The sequence below is a fragment of the Agelaius phoeniceus genome, chromosome 26, assembly GCF_051311805.1.
Source record: "Agelaius phoeniceus isolate bAgePho1 chromosome 26, bAgePho1.hap1, whole genome shotgun sequence".
NCBI lineage: Eukaryota > Metazoa > Chordata > Aves > Passeriformes > Icteridae > Agelaius > Agelaius phoeniceus.
In genome coordinates this window covers 927,060-943,455 of record NC_135290.1, presented here as the reverse complement: position 1 = coordinate 943,455, position 16,396 = coordinate 927,060, and the positions used below count along the sequence as shown (strand labels likewise).

Below are 16,396 nucleotides of genomic sequence, written 5' to 3'. Positions count from 1 at the left end.
TCGGGGGGGGTGCAGGATTGGACCCTCGGGGGGGTGCAGGATTGGCCCCAGAACGGGAAGGAATGGGGGGATTTTGAGCGATTTTGAAGGATTTTGAGCGATTTTGAGGGATTTTGGGGCTCGCCCCCGTCCGGGCCGGGTTTTCCAGCCCCTGTCCCCACTTTGTCTCCCCTCCAGGACATTAAACCCGAGCCCAACTCGGGAGGAAATTCAAAGTTGCGCAAGCCCAGAGCCGCGGCCGGGGCCGGGTCAGAGGTGCGGGCGCTCATGCGGGGGTCGGGTCAGGATTCATTAAGTTCATTAACTCCCTTTTAATTGCAGCCCTTGCTGGGCACGCTGCGTTACCTGCGCGGGGGTAGCACGGGGGTGGCGCGGGGGTGGCACCGGCGGCTCCCGCGCCGTCCCCGCGCCCCGGGAATGTCCCCAAGCGGCCGGGAGCGCCTCTGGGTGCCCAGAGCCCTTCACCCCGCAAATTCCCTGAGCCCGAGGAAGAGGAGGGTGGGGAAAGGTGGGAACCGGGGAGGATGCGGGGTTTGGGGGGGTTGTGGGATTTGGGGGGGATGTGGGGTTTGGGGGGATGCGGGGGGCGGGAAATGCGGAGTTTGGGGGGGATGCGGGGTTTGGGGGCAATGCGGGGTTTGGGGGGGGTTGTGGCGTTTGGGGCTGCGCTTTTCCCTGACCCGGCCCCAATTTCCTTGGAGCTGACAATTCCCAGCTCCGGGAGCTCTCCCGGATAACGCGGCCGGTTCCAGCTGGAGGAGTGAACCCGGTTACGGCACCGGGGAGAGGCGAGAAGCCCCGGGGAGCGGCGGGGCCCCCGGGCTGGGGGACGGGACGGGATGGGACGGGACGGGACGGGACGGGACGGACGGGACGGGACGGGACGGGACGGGACGGGACAGGACGGGACGGGATCGGACGGGACGGGACGGGACGGGACGGGACGGGATGGGATCGGACGGGACGGGACGGTCCCGCTCCCCCCGCGGCTCTGCGGGCACGGCCCAGCCCGGCCCGGGGGGCTCAGCTCGGGCTGAACCGGGTCAGGGTCATTCCCTGTGGGATCCGGGACAATCCCCAAACCCTCCACGATCCCCAAACCGGGGCCGCACCGGGATCCGGGACAATCCCGCCGCTCCCCAAACCCTCCGCGGTCCCCAAACCGGGGCTGCCCGGGGGTCCCGGTGCCCCCGGGGGGGTTTTTGGCGGACGGGGCTGTCTGAGCGGAAGGCAGGCTGGCTTTGAAGCCATTAATGAATTAAGCTGCACTGCGGGGCCGTGCGGACAGAGTTCAGAATGCAAACAGCCCTAATTCGATTTCTCTGACTTGCAAATCGCGGCAGGGAACTCGGCCGAAATCACATTAAGGCCGTTTCCACTCCGAGCCGTGTCCTCGCAGGGCTTTTAATGCAGTTTCACTAATTGAATTTAAACGCTTATTGAGCCTAATTCGGGTTTGTGCCGGGGGCGGGGCTGGGCTGGGACCCCCCGGGCTGGGCTGGGACCCCCGGGAAAGGCTGGGTTGGGACCCCCGGGATGGACTGGGACCCCCGGGAAGGGCTGGGACCCTGGGGATGGACTGGGACCCACGGGAAAGCCGGGCTGAGACCCCCAGGAAAGGCTGGGTTGGGATCCCTGGGCAGGGCTGGGACCTCCCGAAGGATGGGGTGGGACCCCCAGGTTGGGTTGGAGACCCCCAGGAAGGGCTGGGATCCCTGGGAAGAGCCGGGTTAGGACCCCTTGGAAGGGCTGGGACCCCCTGGACTGGGCTGGGACCCCCAGGAAGGGCTGGGCTGGGACCCCCGAGAATGCCAGGACCCCCGAAGAATGGGGTGGATGGGAGTGGGACCAGTCCCACACCGGCTTTGGGGTGGAACCCCCCCAGTCCTGGCACCCCCCGGAAGCCCCGCGGGTCCCCCCGGGCTCGGCGCGTTCGTTCCGCGGAGCTCGGGAGCGGCGGGGGGAGGAGAAGAGGACGCGCTTTGTTCCCGTTCGTTCCCAGCCCGGGGGGCACAATGAGCCCTTCCTGAGCCGCCCGCGCTGCCCGCCAGGAAATGTCCCCCAAAAACGGGACCGCGGGCTCGGGGGGCTCGGGGAGGGGCCCGGGGGGTGCGGTTCTGCTGGCACCCCCAATAACGGGGTTCCTGTGCTGGTTTGGGGTCTGGTTCTGTTGGCATCCCCAAATAACGGGGTTCCTGTGCTGCTTTGGGGTCTGGTTCTGTTGGCATCCCCAAATAACGGGGTTCCTGTGCTGGTTTGGGGTGCAGTTCTGCTGGCACCCCCAAATAACGGGGTTCCTGTGCTGGTTTGGGGTGCGGTTCTGCTGGCACCCCCAAATAACGGGGTTCCTGTGCTGGTTTGGGGTGCAGTTCTGCTGGCATTCCCAAATAACGGGGTCCCAGATCAATTTTGGGGTGCAATCCCACAGCCACCCCCCAAGAACAAGCTCCCAGCTCAATTTTAGGATGCGACCCCACAGCCACACCCCAAGAACGAGCTCCTACCTCAATTTTGGGGTGCAATCCCACAGTCACCCCCAAGAAAGAGCTCCCAGCCCAATTTTGGGGTGCAATCCCACAGTCACCCCCAAGAACGGGCTCAGTTTTGGGGTCCCCCGTGTCACCACCCCCCGAGTGCGGGGTCCCCCACCAAGGGCCCTCCCTGCTCCCACAGCCCCCACCCCAAACTCTGGCCCGGGAGCAGCCGCGGCCTCGAATCGGTCCCGAATGGGAATGGGGAGAGCTCGTCCCGAGTGGGAATGGGAATGGGGACGGGAATGGGAATGGGGATGGGAAAGGGGATGAGAATGGGAAAGGGAAAGGGGATGGGAATGGGAACAGGGAATGAGGAATGGGGATGGGAATTGGGGATGGGATTGGGATTGGGAACGGGAACGGGAATGGGAAGGGAATGGGGATGGGAAAGGGAACGAGAATGGGAATGGGAATGGGGAATGGGAATGGGAATGGGAATGAGAATGGGAAAAGGGATGGGAATGGGGACTGGAAATGGGAACGGGAGCGGGAATGGGGAGAGCTCATCCTGCATGGGAACGGGAGCAGGAATGGGAATGGGAATGGGAATGGGGATGGGAATGGGGATGGGAATGGGGATGGGGATGGGATTGGCATGGGGAGAGCTCACCCCACATGGGAACAGGAGCGGGATTGGGAATGGAAATGGAATAGGAATGGGAATGGGCTACATGAACCCAGCACGAGTGAGTGAGGAGCAGAGCTCAGGGGGTGCAAACCCCGATCCATGAATCCCAGGTTTAATGGGATTTTCCCTGCTGGATCCCGCGTCCAACGGGGTCACCTGGCAGCGGAACCGGCCGCGGGCGCGGGGCTGGGGTGGGTTTTTTTCCCCTTTTTTTCCCCGTTTTTCGGCATTCCCGGAGCCAAAGGGAGAGCGCTGCTTCCCTCTAGCGGCTCCGGGGACGGGAGGGGACAGGAGGGGACGGGGCCGGGAATGTCCCCGCGCTCCAGGGACAGGGGGAACATCAAATCCCGGTGTCCACGGCTCAGGAAGGACCAGGAGCTGCTGGAGAGGGCTCGAGGGAGGCCACGAACATGATTTGGGCTCTGGAGAGGCTCGGGTGAGGAGAGAGAGGGAGCTGGGCCTGGTGAGACTGGAGGAGGGAAGGCTGAGAGTGGAAATATCCCACATTCCTGTGGAAATATCTGAAATATCCATGGGAATCTGTCACTGGAGAGGGGATCCCGTCAATGCATGGAAATAATCTCAAATATCCATGGAAATGTCTCGGATATCCATGGAAATCTGTCACTGGAGAGATTCCCACCAATGCGTGGAAATAGCTCAGATATCCATGGGAATCTCTCATTTCGGAGAAGGGATCCCACCAATGCACGGAAATAGCTCAGATATCCATGGGAATCTCTCATTTTGGGGAAGGGATCCCACCAATGCACGGAAATAGCTCAGATATCCATGGGAATCTCTCATTTCGGAGAAGGGATCCCACCAATGCACGGAAATAGCTCAGATATCCATGGAAATCTCTCATTTTGGAGAAGGGATCCCACCAATGCACGGAAATAGCTCCAGGTGGTGCCAGACTCTGCTCCTCAGGACGAGGAGCAATGGCCAGAAATTAACCACGACTCCCACTTCGGCAGGAGAAAGATCCGTCCATGGAGGGTGGCCGGGACGGGTCTGAGGTGTCCCTCGGACATTCCAACCCCACCCGTGTCACCTGCTCCAGGTGACGCTGCCTGGCCAGGGGGTTGGACTGTGTGGCCTTCAGAGGTCCCAGCCTATCCTGGAATTCTGGGAGCGGGCAGCGCTGGCCCCAGAATGGTGCCCGTGTCCCCCGCATGTCCCTTGTCCCCGCACGCCCACCCTCGGGGCCTTCCCCCAACAGGACTACATCTCCCAAGAGCCCGTGCGCGCAGGCCGCCGCCCCAGCCAATAGCGCGCGGCCTTGCTCAGCCAGCGGGGCGCCGCGGGGCACACCGGAACCTATAGGCGGGCAGGCAGAGGGCACGGGCGTTGGGAACTACATATCCCAGAGAGCCCCGGGAGGCGCGGGCCAATGAGGAGCGCGCGTCTTGGCGCGGCGCGCAGGCGCGCTGGGGGGGGGGGCGGCCGCGGATTCATGTGGAGGTCAGCGGCGCGGCGGGAGCGGCGGGAGGGAGGGTGGCGGTGGGTCCGGGAAACCGGGAAAACCGAGGGAAACCGGGGGAACCGAGCTGAGCCGCGGCCTGAGGCGGGCGGGCAGGGTGGACACAGCGAGGCCTTGGCCCCTGGGCTGCCCGTGCTGGGGGCGAGCGGCCTAGGAGGGAGCGGGGAGGGGGAGGCCCGGGGGACGTGGGGGCACGGGAGAGCGGGGGAAGGCCCTGGACGGGTCCGAGGCCGCAGGGTCCGAGCCCCGGGAGGGTCACGGGAGGGAGACCCCCGGGGCCGAGGTGTCTGTGGGGCAGAAGGAGCCCCCGGTGTGGTTCGGGGCCCTGGGCAGGGGTCACTGCCCGGTGTGGTCTGGGGCTCTGGGCAGGGGTCGCAGTGAGGTTTGAGGGTCTGGGGGTTTGCAGGAGGGCTCTGGAGCGGGGGCTGGAGCGCTGAGATGGCTGCCAAGGTGTTCGAGAGCATCGGGAAGCTCGGCCTGGGCTTGGCTGTGGCGGGGGGAGTCGTCAACTCTGCTCTTTACAACGGTGAGTGGGACAGCCCTGGTCGCTTCATTTTGTGTTTCTGTCCAAACCCTGACTTCTCACTGCTTTTATTGCCCAGTAAGAACAGACTGAGGGCCTGCAGTGCACTCCTTCCTCCAAAAGTCACGGAGCTGCTTGGGAGGAGCAGACTGGGGGGCCCTGTGAGGAGCAGACTGGGGGACCTGCAGCTCCTCTTTGCTCCAAACACTGCCGTTAATTAAGCTATGCTGTTAATGAAGTCTCCAACCCCGGTGGCAGCAGCACAGCAGCCCTGAGTGCTCTTTCTTTGCCCCCTGCAGTGGACGCAGGGCACAGAGCTGTGATCTTCGACCGCTTCCGGGGCGTGCAGGACGTGGTGGTGGGCGAGGGCACCCATTTCCTGATCCCCTGGGTGCAGAAACCCATCATCTTCGACTGCCGCTCGCGGCCCCGCAACGTGCCCGTCATCACCGGCAGCAAAGGTGGGTCTGGGGGCTCCAGGGGTTTGGGGTTTATCCTTCTGCACCTGCAGTTGTGGTCCTAAGGGCCAGGCCGTGGAGCAGGGGCCAGAAACTGAGCAAGGTGCACCTGAGGGTGAGGTAAGGGTGAGCAGGAAGGGCCTGGAGTGTCCCTCTGAGGTGGCAGCCCCACCTGTGTCACCTGCTGCAGGTGGCCCTGCCTTGGGTGGCTGATGGCCAGAGGTCCCTTCCATCAGGAGTGGTTTGGTCTCTTAAATAAAGAAGAGCTTGAGGAACTGTTTGGTCCCAAATATTTGGGACCTCTGGAGATCCTCCTGCCCAACCATCCCTGGCTGTGGTGATCCCACACGTCCCAGTGTGACACGGGAATGGTTTGGGGTTTTTATAAAGGACATAAAGGTTAAAGAGCTCTTCCTTTGGTCCCAAATATTTGGGGCTGGAAGGGATCTCTGGAGACCCCCCAGTCCCAAATGTTCCTTGGCTCTGGAGATCCCACATGTCCCAGGGTGACACAGGAATGGTTTGATCCTCCTTTGGTGCTGTGAATCACTGAATCCTGAGCAGCTGGGGCTGGGAGGGACCTCTGGAGCTCACCTGGGGCAGGTGACACGCGTGGGGTTGGGACCTCTGGAGCTCACCTGGGGCAGGTGACACTGGTGGGGTTGGGAGGGACCTCTGGAGCTCACCTTGGGCGGGTGACATGGGTGGGGTTGGGACCTCTGGAGCTCACCTTGGGCGGGTGACATGGGTGGGGTTGAGACCTCTGGAGCTCACCTGGGGCAGGTGACATGGGTGGGGTTGGGACCTCTGGAGCTCACCTGGGGCAGGTGACACGGTTGGGGTTGGGATTCTCCCCTACAGCAGCGCAGAGCAGGACCCCGGAGGGGAGGGGAGCAGGGCAGCGAGCCCAGCTCATTTTTGCTGGGGGGTTTTTCTGGGGAGCATTCCCTGCTCCTGCAGCTCCCTGACGGGGTGGTGCTGCTGCTGCAGACCTGCAGAACGTGAACATCACGCTGCGGATCCTGTTCCGGCCCGTGACGGCGCAGCTGCCGCGCATCTTCACCAGCATTGGCGAGGACTACGACGAGCGCGTGCTGCCCTCCATCACCACCGAGATCCTCAAGTCCGTGGTGGTGAGCGCGCCCCGGGCTCTCCCGGCGCGGGGTGGGGAATGTGCTGTGCCCTGGAATCGCGGAGTTCCAGCCTGGATTGGCTGGGAGGCGGCTGGGGGCTCGTCCAGAGCCAGCCCTGCCCTGGGCTCCCAGCCCCATCCGGCCTGGCCTTGGACAAGGCCTCCAGACCTCCCTGGGAGACCCTTTCCATGGGGCAATTCCTGCTGCTGTCCTCACTGGTGCAGCCTAGGGCTGTGTCCAGCTCCTGCATGTTCCCAGAGGTGTCCATTGCGCTCCCAGAGGTTCCATCCTGTTCCCAGTGGTGTCCATCCCATTCCATCCTGTTCCCAGCGGTGTCCATCCTGTTCCAGCCATTCCCAGTGGTGTCCATCCCATTCCCAGTGGTGTCCATCCCATTCCCAGTGGTGTCCATCCCATTCCATCCTGTTCCCAGTGGTGTCAATCCCATTCCATCCCATTCTCAGTGGTGTCCATCCTGTTCCAGCCATTCCCAGCAGTGTCTATCCCATTCTCAGCAGTGTCCATCTTGTTCCATCCCGTTCCCAGCAGTTCCCATCCCATTCCCAGCAGTTTCCGTCCCGTTCCCAGCAGTGTCCACCCTGTTCCCATCCTGTTCTGTCCCGTTCCCAGCAGTTCCCATCCCGTTCCCAGCAGTTCCCATCCCGTTCCCAGCCATTCCCATCCCGTTCCCAGTGGTTCCCATCCTGTTCCCAGCCGTTCCCATCCTGTTCCCAGAATTTCCATCCCGTTCCCACCTCGTTCCCAGCCGTTCCCATCCCATTCCCAGCATTTCCACCCCGTTCACATCCCATTCCCAGCGGTTCCCACCCCATTCCCAGCAGTGTCCACCCCATTCCCAGCATTTCCCACCCCATTCCCAGCATTTCCACCCCATTCCCATCCCGTTCCCATCCCGTTCCAGGCGCGCTTTGACGCGGGCGAGCTGATCACGCAGCGGGAGCTGGTGTCCCGGCAGGTCAGCGAGGACCTCACCGAGCGCGCGGCCACCTTCGGCCTCATCCTGGACGACGTGTCCCTGGTGAGCCCTGCAGGGACCCGGGCACAGGAGGGGACCCCGGGGACAGGAGGGGACCCCTGGGGGGCCAGGGCTGGGGACAGGACAGGAGGGGATCCCCGGGTGGCCAGGGCTGGACGCTTGGGCACGTGTGGCCGTGCTTGCAGGGACGTCATGGTCACAGCTCTGCTGTTGTCCCCGTGACCTTGGGCAGCCCTTGGTGGCCTCTGGGTGGCCTCAGCCCTCCCTGTGCAGGGGTTTTGTAGCCCCCCAGGAGCTGCTGAGGGGGGATTGGTTGGGCTGCGGGTGCTTTGGGATTGGGAGCAGCTCCACAGGCAGCCCTGGAAGCACCAGGAGGGAAAATCCCCACTGGGACAGCAGGAAATTCCCACTGGTTCCTGTGCTGAGCTATCCAGGGAGGGAGCTCTGCCCTCCCAGCTCCCTTCAGAAATAGAATTGATCCTGCTGGGAGCACAGGAAGCCTCTGCAGAAGGTGACTTTGTTTCTGCCAAAGGGGGGTTTGGACACTTTGTTTCTGGAGCTTTGCCCTGGCTGGGGGTGGATCCCGGTGGGATTTCCTTCCAGGGATCCCGGTTTCTGTGCCCATCCCGGTGTCCCTGTGGGTGACCTGGCTTGGTTTGTGTCCCCAGACCCACCTGACCTTTGGCAAGGAGTTCACGGAGGCGGTGGAGATGAAGCAGGTGGCGCAGCAGGAGGCGGAGCGGGCCAGGTTCATCGTGGAGAAGGTACCTGCTCCTTCAGGAGACTGGGGATCACCTCTGCCATCCCCTTCTCTCCCCAGGGGCTTTTCCTGGAATATCCCGTCCCAGCCTCCCTGCAGTGCTGATCAGGAATGGTTTTTTACCCCAAAATCCAACCCAAACCCAGCTGGAGAAGGGAGGCTCCTCCTTCCACCCCGCAGTGCTGAATGCAGCCGGGCTCGCTGTTTGCTCCTGGCTCATCCCAGGTTTCCTCCTGGTTCATCCCTGCTTGGATCCACTCTTGTGACCCTGTTCACAGGGGTCTTAGGATGAGGGAAGAGAGGAGGATCTGACTCCATGTTTCAGAAGGCTGATTTATTATTTTATGATATATATTATATTAAAACTATACTAAAAGAATAGAAGGACTTCAACAGAAGGCTGGCTAAGAATAGAACAGGAAAGAATGAATAACAAAGGCTCGTGGCTCTCTGTCTGAGCCAGCTCACTTTGATTGGCCATTAATTAGAAACAACCACATGAGCCCAATCCCAGATGCACCTGTTGCATTCCACAGCAGCAGATAACCATTGGTTGCATTTTGTTCCTGAGGCTTCTCAGGAGGAAAAATCCCAAGGAAAGGATTTTGTGTCACAGAAATCTTTTTATGAAAAATCCTAAGGAAAGGATTTTGTGTCACGGAAATCTTTTATGAAAAATCCTAAGGAAAGGATTTTGTGTCACAGAAATCTTTTATGAAAAATCCTAAGGAAAGGATGTTGTGTCACGGAAATCTTTTATGAAAAATCCTAAGGAAAGGATTTTGTGTCGCGGAGATCTTTTATGGAAAATCCTAAGGAAAGGATTTTGTGTCACAGAGATCTTTTATGAAAAATCCAAAGGAAAGGATTTTGTGTCACAGAAATCTTTTATGAAAAATCCCAAGGAAAGGATTTTGTGTCACGGAAATCTTTTATGAAAAATCCTAAGGAAAGGATTTTGTGTCACGGAAATCTTTTATGAAAAATCCTAAGGAAAGGATTTTGTGTCAGAGAGATCTTTTATGAAAAATCCAAAGGAAAGGATTTTGTGTCACGGAAATCTTTAATGAAAAATCCTAAGGAAAGGATTTTGTGTCACAGAAATCTTTAATGAAAGATCCTAAGGAAAGGATTTTGTGTCACGGAAATCTTTTATGAAAAATCCCAAGGAAAGGATTTCGTGTCACAGAAATCTTTTATGAAAAATCCTAAGGAAAGGATTTTGTGTCACAGAGATCTTTTATGAAAAATCCTAAGGAAAGGATTTTGTGTCGCAGAGATCTTTAATGAAAAATCCTAAGGAAAGGATTTTGTGTCGCAGAGATCTTTAATGAAAAATCCTAAGGAAAGGATTTTGTGTCACAGAAATCTTTTATGAAAAATCCTAAGGAAAGGATTTTCCATAAAAGATGTCTGTGACACACTCTGGATCATCTCTGGAGTGTCCAGCAGCACAGTGGGGTCATCATCTCTTGTGTCAGCTCAGATTTCAGCTGACTGCAGGCTCTGGCTTTGGGAACTGCCAGCGGGAATCTCCGGGTGGGACGGAGCCTGAAAACCACCAGAATTCAGCTCGAAATTGCCTTTTTTCCTTTTCCCACAAACTGGTTATTCTGTATCCCACTGTTCATCAGCCCGGTTTAAAGAGCACCACCCCAAACCAAAGCCCTTTCACCTGCCGTGGCTGGGGGAGCCCCGCGGGGCAGCGCCACCGCTCTGTCCGTCCGTCCGTCCATCCCTCCATTCCCATTCCCCACTGTCCCCGCAGGCCGAGCAGCAGAAGAAGGCAGCTGTGATCTCTGCAGAGGGCGACTCCAAGGCTGCAGAGCTGATTGCCAACTCTCTGGCCACGGCGGGGGACGGGCTGATCGAGCTGCGCAAGCTGGAGGCGGCCGAGGACATCGCGTACCAGCTCTCGCGCTCGCGCAACATCACCTACCTGCCCTCGGGCCAGTCCGTGCTGCTGCAGCTGCCCCAGTGAGCCCCTGCCCGCTGGGGAAACACCAAAAAAACACACACACAAAAAAAAATCATTGCAATTTCCTCGCGGAGGAAACGGAAATTTGGAAATTGGAGGGATTTATTTTTGGGGTGGTTTGGTTTTTTTTTTTTTTTTTGGATGGGTAATCAAATAAAAGTGAACGCTCGCGACGTCAGGCCTGCGGTTCCTCCCCTGCGCTGCCCTCCCCTCACTCAGGGACTCTGAATCTGGGAGTTCAGGAAAATTTGGTGGATTCAGAAAGTGAGATTTGGGGATTGGCCCTTTGCGGGCAGGTGGAGCAGCAGGAGCAGAGATTTGCTGGGATGGAGCCCAGGTGAGTCCCTGGCCACGGGTGCTGCATCCATCAGGGCTCAGAGCTGCCTCAGTGCCTTCAGGCTGGCTGGGCCAGGGATGCTCAGGGCCCTCAGCCTTGCCAGACCTTCAGGTGTCACCTGAGAGCCTGGGGACACTTCAGCTCAGGGCCCTCAGCCTTGCCAGACCTTCAGGTGTCACCTGAGAGCCTGGGGACACCTCAGGGCAGGGCCCTCAGCCGTGCCAGACCTTCAGGTGTCACCCGAGACACCTCAGGGCAGGGCAGGGGCTCTGAGGAGCACAGATTCCCTCTGGCTCTGCAGGAAGCCCCTATGGGGCTGGGCATCTCCTCTCCTTGCCCCTGAGCTGTCCCTGTCCTGCCCCACAGGCTCCTGTGCCAGCCCCTTGCTGCTGCAGGGGCAGGAATCCCCTGTGCCATCCCTGCTGAGGGCAGGGGAGCTGTGAGGAGGGTGGCATTGTGTAACCAGCCCTCAATAAATGTCACAGTCCCAAGGCTGGCACCCTGGGTCCTTGGTTTTTTTTTTGTGCTGAGGGTTGGGCTCGGTGGGGCTGGGGTGGCTGGGAAGAGTCCTGGCAACGAGAGGGATCGACCCTGCCACCCCCAGAGCCTGGGGTGTGAGTCTGACTGGATTTGGCAGCAGCTGAGAGCACCTGGGGCAGCCTCTGGGGCACCCGGGGTCTGCTGGGCACTGGAATGGGCACCTGGCCCTGCTGCAGCTGCCCCAGGTGGGACAGGACCCAAACCTGGGATAATTCCTGCCCTGGAGCCCCCTGGAATCATCCCCCAGGCGGGACAGGACCCAAACCCGGGACAATCCCTGCCCAGGACCCAAACCCGGGACAATCCCTGCCCTGGATCCTCCTGGAATCATCCCCCAGGTGAGGCAAGGTCCAAACCCGGGACAATCCCTGCCCTGGAGCAGGACCCAAACCCAGGATAATCCCTGCCCTGGAGCAGGACCCAAACCCGGGACAATCCCTGCCCTGGATCCTCCTGGAATCATCCCCCAGGTGAGGCAGGGCCCAAACCCGGGACAATCCCTGCCCTGGAGCAGGACCCAAACCCAGGACAATCCCTGCCCTGGAGCTCGGGGAGAGCAGATCGGAAAGTTTCCTCACCTTTGTGATGTTTGTACCTGAGGGGATCCAGCAGAAAATGTCCTGGGAGAAGGAGGGGTGGGGGAGCAGGAATAAGGTGGAAAAGAGCAGGAATCACGTCCCAGGTCAGGCTGGGAGATGGGCAGAGACCCTCAGGGCCAAGTTTTCATTTAATGATTGCTCCAGCATGGACTTTGGAACTTCCCCGTGAGGAATCTGTTCTGTGCTTAACTTGAAAAGGCAAAAAAAAAATCCACAAAGCCAAAGGGAATTTAATTTTTTAGCCGAGGCTAGCCAAAGGGGAATTTAATTTTTTGGTGTTTTTTGTGCAGGGTCTGATGGTGCAGTTGTGTTCTCCAGGAGCCCAAGGAGAAGGAACCAGCCCAGATGGAGCTGCCAGCGCTCCCCAGCGCCAGGAGATGCTGCTGGGTGTGAGCTCTGCTGCCTGGAGGCAATTAATCTTGAATTGTGATTTTACACCGGGAAAGGGAACAGGAATTTCCTCTGCTGGAGCTTCTGCTCTGCACTGACAGCAGTGGTGGCTCCCAGGGCTTCCTGTGGCAGCACCCAGCAGGAAAATCCCTTTGTTCCCCTTCTGCTGCCTCTCCCACTGCTCCAGGGCATCCTGAGCAGATCTGGGGATAAACCTGGAGCCAGGCTGGGCTGCACAGCTGGGGCTGCACAGCTGGGACTGCACAGCTGGATCTGCACAGCTGGGGCTGCACAGCTGGGGCTGCACAGCTGGAGCTGCTCAGCTGGGGCTGCCAGCACCGCCTGTGCCTCAGTTTCCCTTCCCAGGACCCTTGAGCAGCTCCGAGGGCTCTGCTCCTTTGGGGAAGGGGAAATTGTCCCAAAGGTGCCAGGTCCAGGCTGTGCCCAAGGCAGAACTGGGAGCGTTTGGAGGCCTCAGAAATTGCCAGGCACTTCAGGGGTGAAGGGCCAGGGCTGCTCCAGGAGGAGTTTCCTGAGAACCCTCATGGTAGGAAAGGGGATGAGGCAGGGCCAGGGCTGCTCCAGGAGGTTTCCCCAGGATTCTCCTGTCAGGAACGGGGATGAGGAGCCCAGAGCTCCCAGCACAGATCCCGTGGCAGGACCTGCAGGGCTGGGCACTGCCAGAACATTCCGGCCCTAAAAGCTGCGTGGGACACGGGGAGCAGGCAGAGCCCTGAGCCTGCCCAGGGCACAGCAGCAGCCAGCTGGGGCCATCCCTGAGTGAGGGACAGCTGTGGCCCTGAGCGAGGGCATCTGTTCATCCCTGAGTCACATCTGTTCATCCCTGAGTGAGGGAGGAGATCTGTTCATTCCTGAGGGGATCTGTTCATCCCTGAGGGGATCTGTTCATCCCTGAGTCAGATCTGTTCATTCCTGAGTCAGATCTGTTCATCCCTGAGTCAGATCTGTTCATCCCTGAGTGAGGGAGGAGATCTGTTCTTCTCTGAGTGAGATCTGTTCATTCCTGAGTGAGATCTGTGCCCCTGAGTGAGGGGACCTGTTCATCCCTGAGGGGATCTGTTAATTTCTGAGTGAGATCTATTCATTTGTGAGTCAGATCTGTGCCCCTGAGTGAGGGGATCTGTTCATTTCTGAGTGAGGGGATTTGTGCCCCTCATGTGAGAGAGATCTGCTCCCCTCTGAGTGAGGGGATCTGTTCATTTCTGAGAGAGGGCATTTGTGCCCCTCATGTGAGAGAGATCTGCTCCCCTCTGAGCGAGGGGATCTGTTCATTTCTGAGGGGATCTGTTCATTTCTGAGTGAGATCTGTGCTCCTGAGTGAGGGAGGAGATTTGTTCTTCTCTGAGTGAGATTTGTTCATTTCTGAGTGAGATCTGTGCCCCTCTGAGGGGATTTGTGCCCCTCATGCGAGGGGATCCGTTCATTTCTGAGTGAGGGGATCTGTTCATTTCTGAATGAGGGGATCTGTTCATTCCTGAGTGAGGGGATCTGTTCATTCCTGAATGAGGGGATCTGTTCATTCCTGAGTCAGATCTGTTCATTCCTGAGTGAGGGGATCTGTTCATTCCTGAGTCAGATCTGTTCATTCCTGAGTGAGGGGATCTGTTCATTCCTGAGTCAGATCTGTTCATTCCTGAGTGAGGGGATCTGTTCATTCCTGAGTCAGATCTGTTCATTCCTGAGTGAGGGGATCTGTTCATTCCTGAGTCAGATCTGTTCATTCCTGAGTCAGATCTGTTCATTCCTGAGTGAGGGGTTCTGTTCCTCCCCGATCCCCTCTCCCCACACCCTGCAGGCACTGCTGACCCCGGGCAGGGCTCCCTGTGCCCCACAATGACCCAAATCTGCTTCCTCAGCAAGCCCAGAGCCTCTGGAAGCCCCGCAGGTGGGGGCAGCGCGTTCTGCTGTGTCTGCAGCCCTGGGCCCAGCACATTCTCCCACTTTTGCTGTACTTTTTTCAGCTTTTCAGCTGCTTAGACAAAACAAAATCTGAATTGTAGTGGAGGCCACCCACGGCTGAGGGACTGCAGGGGCTCAGGAGGAAATGGAGATTTGTGCCACCTTTACCTGGCCCAGGAGGGGTTTTTAACCCTGGTGACAGCTGGAGAGAGGGGAAATGCAGGAGAGAAGGACCCAGAGCCAGAGCAGAGGTGATCTGAGGAAATGGGGCTGACAGGGACCTGTGGCTGTGGGGCAGAGCTGCAGGGCCTGGGTTGGTTCCCCCCTCTCTCCCTGCTCCTCCCAGTCAGGGATGGATGGGGAGATGAGCTCCTTGTTTTCCTCATGCCAGCAGCTCCAGGATATTTGTACCTGCTGCCCTTGGTGGCTGTGGCGGTGGTTGATGGCTCTGCTCCCCCTCTGGGCTGCCCCTCAGATCCCACATTTGGAAAAGGGGCTCTGTCACCGCTGCTTGTGCATTCACCTCCCAAGGAACAAAAAAACCCCAAAATTCTTCTCCCTTCCCTCTCCGAGGCAGGGAATTCCAGCACATCCTCGCCCAGAGTTACCCAGCAGCCCAGCACCTGCCCCAACACCGTTTTTCCTCCAGGAGCTGCACTGCCCGGGGGTGTTGGGCTGAGATTTGGAGCCGTGCCCGGGCACTCCAAGGTGACCACGTCCAGCAGAGATTGGGACAGCTCTGGCTGGGTCGGGCAGCACCAGCTGCCCCGGGGCTGGGTCAGCGTGTCCCCTTCTGCTGCAGGAACAGCGGGGGCAAGGAGGAAAACGGGGAGCATTGTTCTGATCCCGCCGCGGGGCTGCCCCAGCCCGCCCTGCCCCTTTCACTCCATCCTGAACTTTGCCTCCGTGAGCCCCAATCCCCGCTCGGCACGGGCAGCTCCGCTCCGGCCTTCATGCTCAGGAATCCAGAGCAAGCCAAACCCTCTGGAATTTGGCATTTGTAACGCCGGGCGGAGCGAGGGCGCCGAGGTTTTTTGGCAGAATCTCAAAGCCAGCGCCCTCCACTGCTGGGGGCACTTGCAGGTGAGGAAACAAACCAGGTGGAGATGGTGGACTGAAGGATTGAGGAGAGGGACGCAAAGCTGAGGGAAGTCCTCGGGAAACAGCGGCGCTGCCAAAGGGCTCGGTGCCCTTCCCCCTCTCACTAATTCCTCCACGGCTGCCAAACCCAAACCACAGCAGCGCTGTCCCCTCCTACACAGCCCCAGCCGTGGTTTTGGGGCTGCGGCCGAGGCTCGGCAGCTTCCCAGGGCAGGTGGCACCTGGAGAAGGCAGTGCCAGCCCGGGGAGGGACAGCTCCGTGTCCCCCGGGAGCCCCGCACCTGTCACCAGCTACCTGCCAGAGGTGCTGCTCCTTGTCACACCGCTCACACTCACTCATCAGGGAGTCATCACCAAACCGCAGGCTGCAGTTAAGTAGTTATTAGCGTGTTAAGGGGAGAGAAAGTTTGAGCAAGCGGGAGCTGGGGTTTGGCACTGACTGCTCCGGCTCCTGCAGAGCGCTCCGGGCCTCACTGAGGGGCTCAGGGCCTCACCCGGGCCCGAGGGGCAGCTCCGAGGGCAGGAGCCATCCCCGGCAGCCCTGAGGGCCCCGTGAGGGTTCGGGCACGGCCTGCCCGCCTCACCTCGGTGCGCTAATTAGGGCGGGCTGAGGGGGAGCCGGGACGGTCCCCGTTCCATCAGTCCCCTCACACAACAGGCTCACCCGCGCACTCCGCAAACCCCGGACCGCACTAATGAGGGTCCGGTCGCTAATTACCGGGGCGGGTACCGAGCCCGCTCCCTGTCCCCGCGCATGCGCAGCCCCCTCCCCGCCTCACCTGCGCCCCGCGCGCCGCCGCCTCAGGTGAAGCAGCGGCGGGAAAGGGGCGGGCGCGCGGGAACGGCCCCCGGCGCATGCGCACAGCGCCACCTCCCCCTTCCCCGGCCCGCGCGCGTCCCGCGGGTGCCCCCGTTCTACCCGTGCGCGCTCCCGCGCTCTCTCGCTCTGTGCGTGTCACCCCCCCAGCCCGCCGCCATCCCTGCGCGCTCCCGCGCGCGCGTACCTGCGGTC

The 16,396-nt window shown here is 59.8% G+C and overlaps 1 protein-coding gene and 1 long non-coding RNA gene across 2 annotated transcripts; one reads left to right on the top strand and one right to left on the bottom strand.

The window, feature by feature from the left end:
- Positions 1–4,581: 4,581 nt before the first annotated feature.
- Positions 4,582–11,338, top strand: PHB1 (prohibitin 1). Its single transcript, XM_077190990.1, has 7 exons — positions 4,582–4,629; positions 5,055–5,174; positions 5,471–5,632; positions 6,620–6,762; positions 7,685–7,801; positions 8,428–8,523; positions 10,288–11,338. Exons 2-7 carry the CDS (start codon positions 5,087–5,089, stop codon positions 10,498–10,500), a joined length of 819 nt encoding a protein of 272 aa, XP_077047105.1. The 5' UTR covers positions 4,582–4,629; positions 5,055–5,086; the 3' UTR covers positions 10,501–11,338.
- Positions 10,327–16,230, bottom strand: LOC143695788 (uncharacterized). Its single transcript, XR_013185328.1, has 2 exons — positions 11,075–16,230; positions 10,327–11,013 (listed from the first exon to the last, which is right to left on the bottom strand). It is a non-coding gene; the product is annotated as an uncharacterized LOC143695788 (long non-coding RNA).
- Between the last annotated feature and the right edge of the window lie 166 nt (positions 16,231–16,396).

What these genes read in the sequence shown, in the direction of transcription:
- PHB1 (XM_077190990.1), top strand. Translation starts at nt 5,087, where the DNA reads ATGGCTGCCAAGGTGTTCGAGAGCATCGGGAAGCTCGGCCTGGGCTTG. An exon ending in AGATCCTCAAGTCCGTGGTG is followed by an intron (nt 6,763 to 7,684) that starts GTGAGCGCGCCC and finishes ATCCCGTTCCAG; the next exon opens with GCGCGCTTTGACGCGGGCGA. An exon ending in TCCTGGACGACGTGTCCCTG is followed by an intron (nt 7,802 to 8,427) that starts GTGAGCCCTGCA and finishes TTGTGTCCCCAG; the next exon opens with ACCCACCTGACCTTTGGCAA.